General features: G+C 41.6%; 1 protein-coding gene across 1 annotated transcript; it reads left to right on the top strand.

The window, feature by feature from the left end:
* Window positions 1-1,103: 1,103 nt before the first annotated feature.
* wbp1lb (WW domain binding protein 1-like b) lies at window positions 1,104-12,091 on the top strand. Its single transcript, XM_019889159.1, has 4 exons — window positions 1,104-1,496; window positions 5,259-5,361; window positions 7,097-7,258; window positions 9,207-12,091. The coding sequence occupies exons 1-4, from the start codon at window positions 1,404-1,406 to the stop codon at window positions 9,983-9,985; spliced, it is 1,137 nt and encodes a 378-aa protein (XP_019744718.1). The 5' UTR covers window positions 1,104-1,403; the 3' UTR covers window positions 9,986-12,091.
* The last annotated feature ends 368 nt before the right edge of the window (window positions 12,092-12,459 follow it).

Here is a 12,459-nt window from a genome sequence, read left to right as displayed (position 1 = left end):
GAGTAGGGCCGGATATGGTTATACAATGCGGCTCAGATCCGGCCCGAATGCGGCCCGGATCATGGATGCCAGACCCGGGCCACTGCAGGACCGTCATTCATTGTGGTATGTGGGCCGAGTGTCGTGCCGTGTCCGCGCCAGAGCTGGGCCAGACCAATTTTGCTGACTGGGTGTGTACTCATAAGTTTTGTTTTTAGTGTTTCTTAAAGGCAGAACGGTAGCATTTGAATAAAAGTTGTGCTGTGGAACATCCACAAATTGCCTTTTTTCTCCTCAAGTCAATTCAACTCTATTTATAGAGCACTTTCAAACAGCCATTGCTGCATACAAAGTGCTGTACATGGAGCAACTAACATATATACAACAATAAAGCAATAATCAGGAACAAAGATGGTAGTAGGCACCAAACAGTAAAACTAAGATCAAATCTGAGTCATGCTGAGTCAAATGCCAAAGAATACAAGTGAGTTTTGAGGCGGGTTTTAAAGATGGGCCGCGAGTAGGCTTGCCGAATGTTCAGTGGGAGGTCATTCCAGAGAGAGGGGCCAGCAACGGAAAAGGCTCGATCCCCTCTGAGCTTCCGTTTAGTTCTTGGTACTTCTAATAATGTCTGGTCCACAGACCTGAGGCGCCAGTCAGGTGTGCAGGGGCGGATGAGCTCAGAGAGTTAAGGTGGCGCGAGGTTATTTAAAGAAGAAATAAAGAAAAGAAATCAAAGAAATTAAAGAAGTCCTGAAATGATACATTCAAATGATTATTCTCCACAACTAGTGAGAACATAATTTTTGCCTTGGAATCGGAGATGCTGCGTCTCTTGTCACCCGGGTGTACTCGTGACGTAATAGTGAAACGGACTTTTTAAATTATCATCACTTTGTAGCTTTAATTACTGATGTTAAATTGAAGCCAAGGATAAACGATGTTTGTAAATCTAGAAGTTGTATGAGGGTTCAAAATTGAAACGAGCTGTTGTTCCCGTGGGTTGGCATGAATTTATAAGGAAAAGACGCATGGTTTAGTGATTGGTTAGCTTTCAGCGAGTTATCCAATGGCGTCGCAGTCCGCTCAACCAGCCACGCAAACGTACAGTACGCCCTTCACGTTGCTCACATGGATCGGCTCGAGGTGATCAGGCCACACCCCAGCAGAGCAGACACTAGCCGAACTCCCATGCGGGAGGAACAAACAGATTGTGTAACAGCTGCAAGACCCGCGGTCCCCTACAGCAACCCGTTGCTCGCTGCGGTCCGTTCCGTGCCAACCTTGAAAGCTCCACGATGCCGGGGCGGCGGCACTCACAGCGGCCTCTAAGCGAGTCAGTGCCCGAGAAGTAGTCGATGATATTCGGATGAAGTTTGTGAACCAAAGCGGTTCCATTTTTTTGCCCTACTCGTTGCAACATTATGGGAGGAATGAAAGTCTCTTTGGCTGTTAAAATGGGATTGTTTTTGCACAACGTTGCCTCTGTCACCCCCACAGCTTCCACAACCGACAGGGTAAGCTGTCCTAAGCGAGCTCATTTCCTATGTCAGGGCTGTTAGCAAGCTGCTAGTTACCTGGATGAGTTAGAACGTGCAGTGTAAACATTCACTCGTTTGTTAAACATAAAGCATACGGTGGTACGGACCGCGCCATACATGTATATATTACATTGCTTTTACTCACTGGCTACCTTTAGGATACCTTGTTGTCAACGACAACAATCCATGTTCGCTAGTAGCGCTCGCTAACATTACAAAGTTAAAGAAGGCTGGAGGAGTTCGGGCCTTGCTTTCGTGGGTTTTGGCCACAAGATGCATAAACATGATGTGAATGTCGCCATGCTACTCGCAACAGCCTAGCGTTTCTTTTCAGTGTGGTACACTTAATTTGCTGTAATCATTTAAAAGACACAATGTCAAGATGAAAACTGCACTCACCAGTTATTGCTTGCTGCACTTTGTTCAAGTCTCACTGGTCACATACTGTTATGTTATGCAGCAGTACATCGTAACATTGTGTTTAATATGTTTAATGCTTTCTCATCACCAGAGTTTTCACATTGGGAGACAAAGATAGAGTTAAAATATGTTGGCAAAATGCAATGTACAGTACTGATACAAGAGTGCAGTAAACCTGGCAAGGGAGCAAAGTACTGAATTTAAAATGTTGGGTTGAGTTTCATGTTTTCGTATGAATCATTCCTCTTTGTAAACATGTCTCAAACCTGTGTATGTTAAACTCAGGGAATTTGTTGCTGGTAGTTGAGTTGGTCTCATTCTTGTAATAACTCCCAAAAATAAATTAAGAAAATGGATGTGGGACAAACGGAGATCCAATGTTCAGCGCAATAGTGCAACAATGATCATGAAGTATGAAAATCATGCACATTGACGGCAACAACAACAAATACAGCAAGAAAGGGCACTCCAGAGATGCGTCACTATGACATAATTATTTTCAATGCAAAAATAGCACTGTGGTTTTCTTGCCAATTGAAGAGTTTGCATGCAGCATTTACTGTACAAGATCTAAGAGTAAGAGGCCGAGTATCCTCTCACATGCAAATGGTTATCACTCCTTTTTTCTTTCTATTCTTGACCTTCTGTACTTGTTTATAGGCACATGCACAAGCACCATAACAGAGTCCCAACATGCAACATTTCCACGGGTTAGTAATACACCGTTGCATGTTTCGTAGACACAGGTTACATCATCCTTATAGCAGTGAAACTCGGTCATAACTTGAGGACCCTCTGTACTTAGGAAATGATGCATAGCCTGGCAGCCGTGTGTTTGCAGTGTCTATATTTCTTTTTTTATGCATGCCCTTGTAATGGCCGTTGACCAAGAGGAGGTGTCACATGGCTCACGCATATGTCAATGCCTTAACCGTTCACATATCAGCTGTATTTTATCTTTATCTGTGCCACCATAATCAGTCATAACAGTCATGATGATTAACTTTTACTAGCTCTGTTTTGTCACTTAGTCAACTATTCTAGCACCAGAATACCTACATGTCAGAAAGTAGACCTGTGCATGAATCGGTGGTGAGTGTATGTGCTGCTAAGTGGCTCTTTGGTCACATAGTGAGCCACACTCATGACCGAGCATTTTGAGTGACAGCGGAACCACTGTCTTCCCTTCACTGCATTTTCATTTTCATCTCACCTCTAAACACCACTAATGATGACGTTGAAAAGGTGTCACAATAGGGCTGTGCAATGGAATTTGAAGCATGATTCCAATTTCGGATTCCCCCAATCTTAAAATCATTATAATCAAAGAAAAAATTATAAATGTTCAGAAGGGCGGCGTGTTTGAGCAATTTCCCATTGTGACAATACACTGACTGCATGATTTTGCTTGTGCAGCAAGCGTGTGATGTGGCTGTGATTCTTCCCACCCTGACTGTGTGTTAAGCTGTTGAATGACACCCCTACTGATGTTTTTTATTGGCATTATTTTAGAATATCCTTGTTTAATTTTGCCACTAATTTAGTTTCTGGCTATTCATTCAAGTTATAAAGTTACTTTTCAAGGATTCAAGGAATTTTTATTGACATACCAACACACCTTTCCATATGAAATAGCACAAAATATATTACCTGAGGTCCACAGGTTAGCCCAGGAAGTTCCAAAACTTAAGAAAATAAAAAATAGAACAATATACGATAAAAACAAATATGATAAAGAGATCAGGGAGATGCATATTCACATTCTGAATTTGTGCAAAGATGCACTGGAGCCGAAATGTGGTTCTCACACAGAGTGGATTAAGATGACTGGAGACGTAACGCCCCCAAGAAATGTCAGCAAACTTGTCACTAATTAAGTTTGGCTTCCAAAACCAGAATGAGTTAATTTGGCAAGCAACACGTAAAAGGAACACTCTGCAACATGCAAATTCTGCATTGCACAAAGTCCAACATTTAACTGCACATTGAGAGGAAGCATAATGACAGGTAAAGTAAACGTTTAATTAACCGCTCTGAGAAAGTTAAAATCAGAACATCACATTTTGGCAAAAATAAGATCTTTTCTTCCAACAATTGTTTTATTTTTTGTTTTGTTTTTGTTTTTTTTTGCATACATTCAGTGCAAATGGCGACTTAGTATTACAACCCTTATACTAGTTCAGAAACAGCATTGCATGATTTGTTTAACATAATGCAAAAAAAAAAAGATACTTTTTAGTTCAGTGCAGACCAGGATTTAGGTAACTGACCTTAGAACTGTTCACCGTTTTACCGGTAGTTGACATCAATTTCTTCCACACATTGCGTTGTCCAATAGGGTGTGTTTTTTGTGTAAAAGGGCTGTTTTTGCAAAAGGACAAAACAGCGTCAATACATTGGAGGACAACCTGAAGACTCAAACAAATTGAATGGTTCGGTTCTGAGTATCAAGTGGCAAAACAGGCCCAGGTGGCCTGGTTGAGAACGTAAGCTGGGCAAAAGCCAGCAGATCAATGAAAACAGCAGAGGTTATCTGAAATGTCACCTTTTTTTTTTTTTAACCATTGAATTCCCTATTTCTGTTCAGCAGCACTTTGGAACATGTCAAATAAGTTCAGAAGATTATAAACAAAATTTGGTCAGCGGTATGTAAGGCTGTGGCCACGTTTATGTCAGCAGTTGAGGTTGTAATGATCAAATGGATTGTGTGGACTGGTCTCCACTGCTTGGAAATTTCCATAGAGCAATCGTTGCTGGGCTAGATGTGTGTGCTTGAGTGTTTGTTTTCGTGGAGGTCGGTAGGTGTGTGGGGCAAGAGAGGGGAAGAAGCAACATGTATGTTTGAGAGCCATTTTTTGTGTGGGAGAATGATCTATAGTATGTGGTGGAGGGACGGGTGTGGGATTTGAATCGGATTTAAAAAAAATATTCAATCCAAATGTCTTTCCTTTTATTGTACAAAAACAGGACTTTATTTCAAACTGACAGTGCAGAAAATGCACAAATGAGGGGACGCTAAACTGCACACAGGTTGATCAATAGTTGGTTGCAGGCTGCAAAGTACGCGCTGCGGGTGATCATTTTTTTGCGATCCCAATGAAAAGCATTGATTGACATGCCGATCACATACTTTTCCCCGGAAGTTAGCCGAACAAATAGAGAACCATTACAAAACATGTTACTGAAGTACTACAAGTACTACCACTATTTGTAATTTGTAGCAGGCCATGTCCGACCCTGGATGCTTTGTGATGTTTTCAAACATTCAAGATGAATTGTGGTTCGACCCATTCCCCTCCTTTTCTCATTGTCTTGCAGAGCCTACTTCTCTGTGAAGGTGTCAACAACCAGAGCTACATATGTGAGTCGGGTCACTGCTGTGGAGAATCTCAGTGTTGCAGTTACTACTATGAGCTTTGGTGTAAGTGTTCTGCTATTCCTAGACCATACTGTCAAAGTGTGCTAAATTGGCCGACGCCAACCCGCTAAATGCGGGTTAAAATAAATTTTGGTGGGAGGTAATAAAAACGCATTGGCCACTTTGGCCAGTGATGCATAAGGCAATTGTGTTAGTCAGATATACATAGGGTTGGGTATCAAGTCTTGAGAATCGATTGGAACGGGACTATTCTCACAGAATTTTCAGCGTTTTAAATTTCCGGTTCCCCGTTACGTTGGCTCGTCCGTCAACCCGAAGAAAAAGACACCCAACGAAGAAATGCGCCCATACATGCGTCAATCAAGCGGGTGCACCCAATGGCAGTCGCAAGTGTGGCTTCGCTTTGTTAAACTAAATAAAGAGTCGCCTTAGTGCAACACTTAAAAGAAGATGATATTGTGCAAAGGAGGTTGCATGACACAGTGCTAAGTCTGACGAGCTTGAGTCTTCCTCCCACTCCAAGCCTCAGCTAACAGCGCGCCGAACTTGTCATAATTGGGTGAGTTAAACAATAAAATGAGTCTACTGCCAACACTGATGCATCTAACAACTAAATGGTAGGTTAACTGATGTGCAAATAACCAGCTAACATTAGAAAATATAGAGTAGTGAAAATATCCGCAAGTGCCAAACCACAAGTATGTGGGGTCCACTGTGAATTCTTTAAAGGGAGGGGAGATGGCAACAGGGGCAAAAAACCCATTTTATAAGAAGGGAAAAAACACTTCAGTCAAACAATCCATTTTGTTTTGATTTAGAAAAATTTCCCCCAAGAGAAATTATGTAAATAGAATTAATTTGTTTTAGAGCCAAACTGGTCTCAAATCATCTCATTCATAATGGTCGATGAAACTTTTGTGCAACTCATGACCCATAGTGATCCAGAAATGGTATTTTGAAATCAGACTTGTACGACCTTGAGATTCAAATTCATGGGGAGATATTTGTGTGAAAATTATTCACACAAGTGCATCTGCAATTTTCACGTGTTTTTCAAAAATCCATAAATATATGCACGATTCTCACTTTTTTTTTTTTTTTTTTTTTGGTGTTGTGTGTGCGCATTTGTCTCACGGGCCAAGGCAAAATGAGCTTGAGGCAAATAAAAACGGTCGTATTTTGTTTACTGACTTGTTTGTGATAAACACATAATAGAAGATCAGCGAAAGGCTCATTGTTCCTTTTTCCATTTTGAATTTTAAAATTGAATATTGATAAATGAGAAGTCATGACATATGCACACACAACAAACAATAAAACGTGAAAATCGCAGATGTATTTGTGGATCTGAAAAACGTGAAAATCACGAATGTAATTGTGTGAATAATTTTGACACAAATCTTTCCTCATACAAATTTAGATTCTTAAGTTTATGGGCAATTGTCTAAATTGGAAAACCAGTGAAAGGGAGATTTCTTGGTCAAATTGCAGAATGCAGAATTTTGCCCGAAAGACCATTAAAAGCTGTGTGTGTGTGTGTGTGTGTGTGTGTGTGTGTGTGTGTGTGTGTGTGTGTGTGTGTGTGTGTGTGTGTGTGTGTGTGTGTGTGCGCATTGTCAATGTGGGCCAGGAAATATATCAAACTCACCACACTGACGTGTTACTAAAATGAAAATACAGTACGATTAAACACGGTATTTGATACGTCTACATCGGTTGTTGTCAAACATCTTGTTCTCAAGCATGATTAATGTATGTGGATTGTCCCTTATTGTAGGGTTTTGGTTGGTCTGGGTTATCATCTTCATGTTGAGCTGCTGCTGCGTGTGTCACCATCGCCGCACCAAACACCGACTGCAGCAACAGCAGCGACAGCACGAGATCAACCTCATTGCTTATCGTGAAGCACACAACTTTCCCTCAGTGCCCTTCTACTTCAGTAAGACTTGTTTTACATACATCAATGCCCATGTTGATACTAATTTGTTGGCGAATTGTCTTGTGGCGTTATCCCGACCCAGTCTCACTTCTGACATACCATTGAGCTAGACCAGGGGTGTCAAACTCGTTTTTAAGATAAGATAACCTTTATTTGTCCCACACTGGGGAAATTTGCAGTCTACAGCAGCAAAATGGGGGGCGGGGGCAACAAAGTGTTTCATTGCACAAAATAAATGTTTCAGAAAAGAACTGTACACAGTTCAATATAAGTGCAATATAAAATATAGCATTAGCAATATATTTGTAGAATAAATATAATAAATTAGCAATAGCATAGAAAACAGCATAAGGTGGCTGTGCTATTTACAATGGTTACAGGTTTTCACATATGTTTATTCAGCAGCCTGACAGCAGTCGGTAGGAATGAGCGGCGGTATCTCTCCTTCTTGCAGCGCGGGTGTAACAGTCTCTGGCTGAAGGAGCTACCCAGTGCTGTCAGGGCGGGCTGGAAGGGGTGGGAGGGACTGTCCATCATAGCTTTTAGTTCAGCGAGCATCCTCCTCTCGCGGGCCACATTGTAGTTCGGGTTTCCCTTGGAGGGCCGGCATGAATTTTGGGAAACCATATAAATGTTTAATCCCTTCCACATTTTACATACACAGCGCACCACAAATTGATTAATAACTAATTTTAAAATCAGAAGTCAAGAATATTGACTGTTATTGTGGATTACATATGACAATTTGAAATTTTGGTTCAGACTTTAGCCAGCATCATGGAACTTGACATGCTTGACTTTCTTTCGCGGACCCACATAAAATGGTGTGGCGGGCCAGATCTAGCCCCCGGGCCTTGAATTTGACACCTGTGAGCTAGACAGTGGCAGTGTGTTGTTCTGCACTCCTTAACATTCATGTAACGATCAGCGAACTAGAAATGACAAAAGTATTGCACGTGTCTCCGAGCAAGGCAGTCTGGGAGCCCTTTTTTTTTTTCCACCGCAGCTTGAGAGGTTACATGCGCTGCACGCACGCACACACAGCAGTCAACAGTGATGGTCAACTTGTTTCATTATGGCATTTTCAAACTATTTTGATGACTTCCGAGTTGATCTACAACCACGATACTGGCAGAAAGTTACTCTGGACGACTCAACCCAAACACGCTGTCCAAGATTTTTCAGAAGCGATCCAGATATTGTTTACTTCCTGGTGTTGATGACATCCATGTGAGTTTGGCTTTCTGTCCTCTGATTGGACGAGCAAGGGAATCCTAACATCACTTCTGGAATGTTAACGTCGTCACTCTGCCACCGTGGGGTATACAAGCGGCTCAGTCACTTTCAGGCCTCCGTAGCGAGTTGGAGTTGGAATAGTAGCGTTTGCCAACAACTTTATTTCAATTTTCACATAAGTGATTTATGAGCACAGCATTTGGTTGGAAAAGGTAATTTGGTTGTAGTTTGTGACTGCTGCTGTCAGTAACAGCTAGACCACGCCCAACTAGCAAGCCCAGTGGTCCTCCAGGCAATGCCACCTTTGCATGCCTTTTTCAAATACTGTATTAGTGAGGGGTGGAGAAAGAGTGTTGTCAGATGGGTGAGTTACCCTTTAAGCCAGGGGTGTCCAGACTCAAGGGTCGCAGTCCTGCCTGTTTTCCATCTCCCCCTGCTTCAGCACACCTGATTAATATGATCAGGATCATTGTCAGGCTTCTGCAAGGCTTGCTGGTGAGAAATTCTGTTTCTGTGCTTTTTGACCACTTTTTAGTGGTGGCATTTCATGATTTCTCTGTGATATATTTTATTTCTGTTATCATTGCTCCACATGTCACATATTTCAGATTTATCAAACCCGTCAAGTCTGATGCTCATTCTTATCTTCGTAAAGGCATCATTGATATTACAGCTCTTGGACTGAATCTGATTTACTCATCTTCCTCTCTAGGGTTTCTACCAAGCTATCTGCTGCCAGATTACGAAGAAGTCGTGAACCGTCCACCGACTCCTCCACCACCCTACAGTGCCTTACACACAGCAGCATCCTCAGCAGTCTCACAGCCTCACCTCGAGCAGCAGGATGGACACTGTCCAGACATTCAACCGGCCACAGCACCCCCCGACTCGGACGGCCTGTGCAACAGGCCCAGTGTAGACGAGCCACAACCGACTGCTTTCGATTTAATGCCAAATGCTGACAACAAGCCTGCACAAACAACGCAGGATTCAGGCATGTTACTTTTGTCAGAGGGGATTAGTAGGGAGAGACTCAACCTTGAGGATAAGACGAGCGACTGCAAGGATGCTCTTTTGAAGGACCCGTCAGATGACAAGGATCGACTCCCAAATGGTAGAAGGCGACGGTTTACAGGTGACTCTGGGATTGAAGTGTGTGTGTGTGGCTCGCGTGGGAACAATGGTTGTAGTGGAGCAGGTGGCCTGGAAGGTAAAGAGTTGCGGGAGCTGGAGAGCCTGCTGGGCCGTGAGGGATATGAGGAGGAGGAGGAGGCTGGAGACTTCTGTGATAGTTGTGTTCACCGGTCTTCGTTCGGTGTGGAGGAAGAGCCGGCGCTCGGCGGGTCGGAAAGGCGAGCAGCACCAGGATCCTCCCAGCCGGCGCACCAAACAGGCAACGCGTCACTGCACCCACCAGTCTGCCTCCTCCTCCACACCATCAATGAGCAGGAGGGTCCACACCACAGCACCAGCACTGAGCCACAAGGTTGAAACACACACCGTAGATGGATCACGGAAGCTTTTTTTGGGACACAAATAAAGGGCTTCAAACCTCAAGATTTTTCAAATGAGTATCGGTGCAAATTATTTGTGGGATCCAGAAGTCAAATTTCAAAACGCAGTGACTGATGACAAAGCTCTGTTCTACACACTGGAATGTGAAGTGGGCTTGACTAACATCTGTGTGGACAGAAGACAGTTTGTGCACACGACGCACCTCGCACAGTTGCTATCTTTGCATCCTGTGATACATATTGCAAAGACTGGACCACTGTGACTGGAAGATGGCTGATCTCACCCAGCAGGTGTTTGGAAATTAGTTACTAAAAGACACGGTCAACAAGCCCTTCTCATATGTCTGTTGGAGCGAGCAAGCGTATATTGTAGAAACATCTGACCTGGACCTGAATGTGCTTTTTTTTTTTTTTTTTTTTATCCAACGATTCTGAAAGAAAATATTTTCTTGTGCTTGATCTGAACCACTAGCGCATTAACGAGTCTTTGTGTGAGCTGTTCCTACTTTGCACAAATTTATGTTTTTTAAATGAAGCTTTTAAGTAAGACTATCATTTTGATTTTCACATTTCCGTCTTAAATTGCAGCACATAGCTTGTTTCTTTGGGGTTCAAGTACAACAGATTCACTTGTTGGTTCATGAATTGCCTTTTGGATAACTTCCTGAATGTTAGCAGTTTGTGCCTACCCAGAGAGCTGATATGGGGAACATCAGCTCCTCGCAGTCATTTGAGCAGATTAACACCTCCACCAGCAGTACAGTATAAAGCACTGATCTTTGCCGTATTTAAATTTACCAACCTACCATACATAGTCATCTACAGTAAAATGGTATTAATACGTTACTGTTTAATTGTGTGTAGAGTTAATTATGACAACAATCACATATACTGTATGTGATAATTTGCACTAAACAATGGGAAACATTTGCCCATGATATACGTTTGTGCAATGTAACCACCTGAGGTATGGATTGTGTTGTGTTTAAAAGCTGCCCGCTACTCCCCAACACAGACACACAGTTTGGAATTTTGCGGGGAGTTGAAATGGTGCAGACATGTTACTGGGTCTGTTATAAAGCCATTTCATTAATCCCTGATCGTGGTAATCCTCAATACAACTGTAGTCGAAATGGCAAAATGACCCATTTATTATAACAATATGCAACAACTGTAGACTGGAATAGAGGCTCTCAACAATAAAATATTTCGTGTATAAGTACCTAAGGAGTTGTCTATTACTGAATATCAGTTCACAAAACATTCCTGTTAGGTGAATGTGAACAGTTTTAAATTATGAATGTTGACAGCGCTGCACTACAAAAATGGCCACTTGTAAAAGATCAATTAATTGATCTCTAACCTGCTGGTAGAATGTTGCACATATGCCCCCGTAAAAAGTAAATAACCACAATTTTAACAGCTAGATGAAGGAGGTAGTCGGACAAAGGACTCTGATTACACTTTGACTGTGATCTATCTAAAAATGTACTTTGTTATAGAAATACATTTTGTAGGCCTATGTAACATCCAGCAAATTTTATAAAGCACAATGTTTTCATCAGCCAACGCAGACGTTCAATGAAAAGATTAAAAATATTCCCCACACTAAAAATAACTGAAGCACAAATTCTTTTAAGATGTCTTGTTGAAACTAATCAAAAGTCGATCATAAATACTATCTGTGCAGTATAAATTGTGCAACTTGTGGTACATGTAAGCGCAAGGATGAGCTATAGTTCACATGAGCAAAATCATTGAGAGTACCGATATTTATTTTTTAAAAAATGTATAGCATTGGTAAACCACTCTATTTTCAAATCTACAATCATGTGGCAGATTTTAGCCGGAAAAAATTAGCTATATTTGTTTTTGCCTTCATGTCCTTGTGTGTCAAAGTGAGACGTGTGCTGAAGTTTTGTGACGAGTACATGATGATTGAACATTCTTGTTCAACCCAATCAGGTTAAATCATGCCAAAGACTCATTCACTTCACTATGTGGATGTGCGCATATTCTTTGAATGTTAATATGTCAACACCAACCAAGATGGATGTACTTTTAATAAAGGTTTCAATTTTAATTAAAAATTGTCATGTTTTTTATTTATTACCTTTAACTTGCTACATTACAATCATCCAAGTTATCACGGAATTTTAACAATTTAAATCCAAATATTTTTTTTTCCCAAAGAAAGGATTAGTAAAGTCACTGTTGACATTCTGTATGTGAAATGTGCATAGTTGTGTCCCAATTGTCATGTGTAAGGGGAAAAAACGTTGGTTTATAAAAGTTAGAGGCGTATTTTATTGGACGGCTTGATCACCAAAATGCATACTTTGACGTCAGAGTTGTTTTAGCGATCATAGGAGCAAAGATATGGGCTCTTGAGTATTTTAGGGTGAATTGTGAAACCGATAGCCCAATGCAATAAGCACTCATCTTGTTTAG

Source organism: Hippocampus comes, unplaced genomic scaffold (genome assembly GCF_001891065.2).
Source record: "Hippocampus comes isolate QL1 unplaced genomic scaffold, H_comes_QL1_v1.1 scaffold86, whole genome shotgun sequence".
NCBI classification, from domain to species: Eukaryota; Metazoa; Chordata; class Actinopteri; order Syngnathiformes; family Syngnathidae; genus Hippocampus; species Hippocampus comes.
Note: the sequence above shows the minus strand (reverse complement) of the source record. Positions and strands in the feature narration are given on the sequence as shown.